Source organism: Parus major, chromosome 28 (genome assembly GCF_001522545.3).
Source record: "Parus major isolate Abel chromosome 28, Parus_major1.1, whole genome shotgun sequence".
NCBI lineage: Eukaryota > Metazoa > Chordata > Aves > Passeriformes > Paridae > Parus > Parus major.
Window position 1 is genome coordinate 3382292 of NC_031797.1, and position 1277 is coordinate 3383568.

A 1277-nucleotide genomic window follows, 5' to 3' on the forward strand; every position below is an offset into this window, starting at 1 on the left:
TGATGATGCTGATGATGATGATAATCATCATTCCATGATTGTGTGCTCCCCAACGCTAACGAGGGCGAGTTGCTGACCCTGTGACCCAACTTCTCCTCAGGTTCCACCGCGGGGACTACACGGTGGAGGTGAGCATCAACGACTACCTGGACATCTACTGCCCGCACTACGAGGAGCCGCTGCCGGAGCGGATGGAGAGGTACATCCTCTACATGGTCAACTACGAGGGCCACGCGTCCTGCGACCACCGGCAGCGCGGCTTCAAGCGCTGGGAGTGCAACCGCCCCGACTCCCCCAACGGGCCCCTCAAGTTCTCCGAGAAGTTCCAGCTCTTCACGCCCTTCTCGCTGGGCTTTGAGTTCCGACCCGGCCACGAGTACTACTACATCTGTGAGTGGTGCTAGGGAACGGGGTGGGAGTGTCCCAGGGGTGTGCTGGTGGCTGGGTTTTTGACCCAAAAATTTTGGGCAAAAATTTTGGCTCAAAATGCTGTGGATTCATCCCGAACCTGCAGGGTTTGCAGCTCAGGGCAAATGTCCCTTTCGCTGGGGCTGTGTCACAGTTCTGGGCATGGAGAGTGACCAAGGCTCTCCAGAGGCACTGGTCTCATCCCGGTGGGAATGGCACTGGGAATGGCCCCAGCCCCAGGCAGCGTTCCCAGGATCTCCTGTGTATTCCTGTGCCCTCAAAAATATTCCCGTGCTCTCCCATGTGATTCCCATCCTCTCACTTATATTTCCATGCTCTCACATGGAATTCCTGTCCTCTCACTTACATTTCCATGCTCTCCCATGTAATTCCCATCCTCTCGCTTATATTTCCATGCTCTCACATGGAATTCCTGTCCTCTCCCATCTATTCCCATGTTCTCCTATGTATTTCTGTGCTCTCCCATGTAATTTCCATCCTCTCACATTTCCATGCTCTCACATGGAATTCCTATCTTCTCCCATCTATTCCCATGCTCTTGTGTAATTCCTGTCCTCTCCCATGTAATTCCTGTCCTCTCCCATGTAATTCCTGTCCTCTCCCATGTAATTCCTGTGCTCTCCCATGTAATTCCATGTTCTCCCATGTAATTCCTGTGCTCTCCCATGTAATTTCATGCTCTCCCATGTAATTCCTGTCCTCTCCCATGTAATTCCATGCTCTCTCATATAATTTCTCTGCTCTCCCATGTATCCCTGTGTTCTCCCATGTAATTCCATGTTCTCCCATGTAATTCCATGTTCTCCCATGTAATTCCATGCTCTCCCATGTGATTCCTGTGCTCTCCC

At 51.8% G+C, this 1277-nt stretch overlaps 1 protein-coding gene across 1 annotated transcript in view; it reads left to right on the forward strand.

The window, feature by feature from the left end:
• EFNA2 (ephrin A2) overlaps window positions 1-1277 on the forward strand; it is a 47179-nt gene that overhangs the window by 38444 nt on the left and 7458 nt on the right. The window contains exon 2 of the mRNA XM_015651704.3: window positions 101-390. Within this exon, the coding sequence (XP_015507190.1) occupies window positions 101-390 (290 nt within the window). The remainder of the gene's footprint in view (window positions 1-100; window positions 391-1277) is intronic.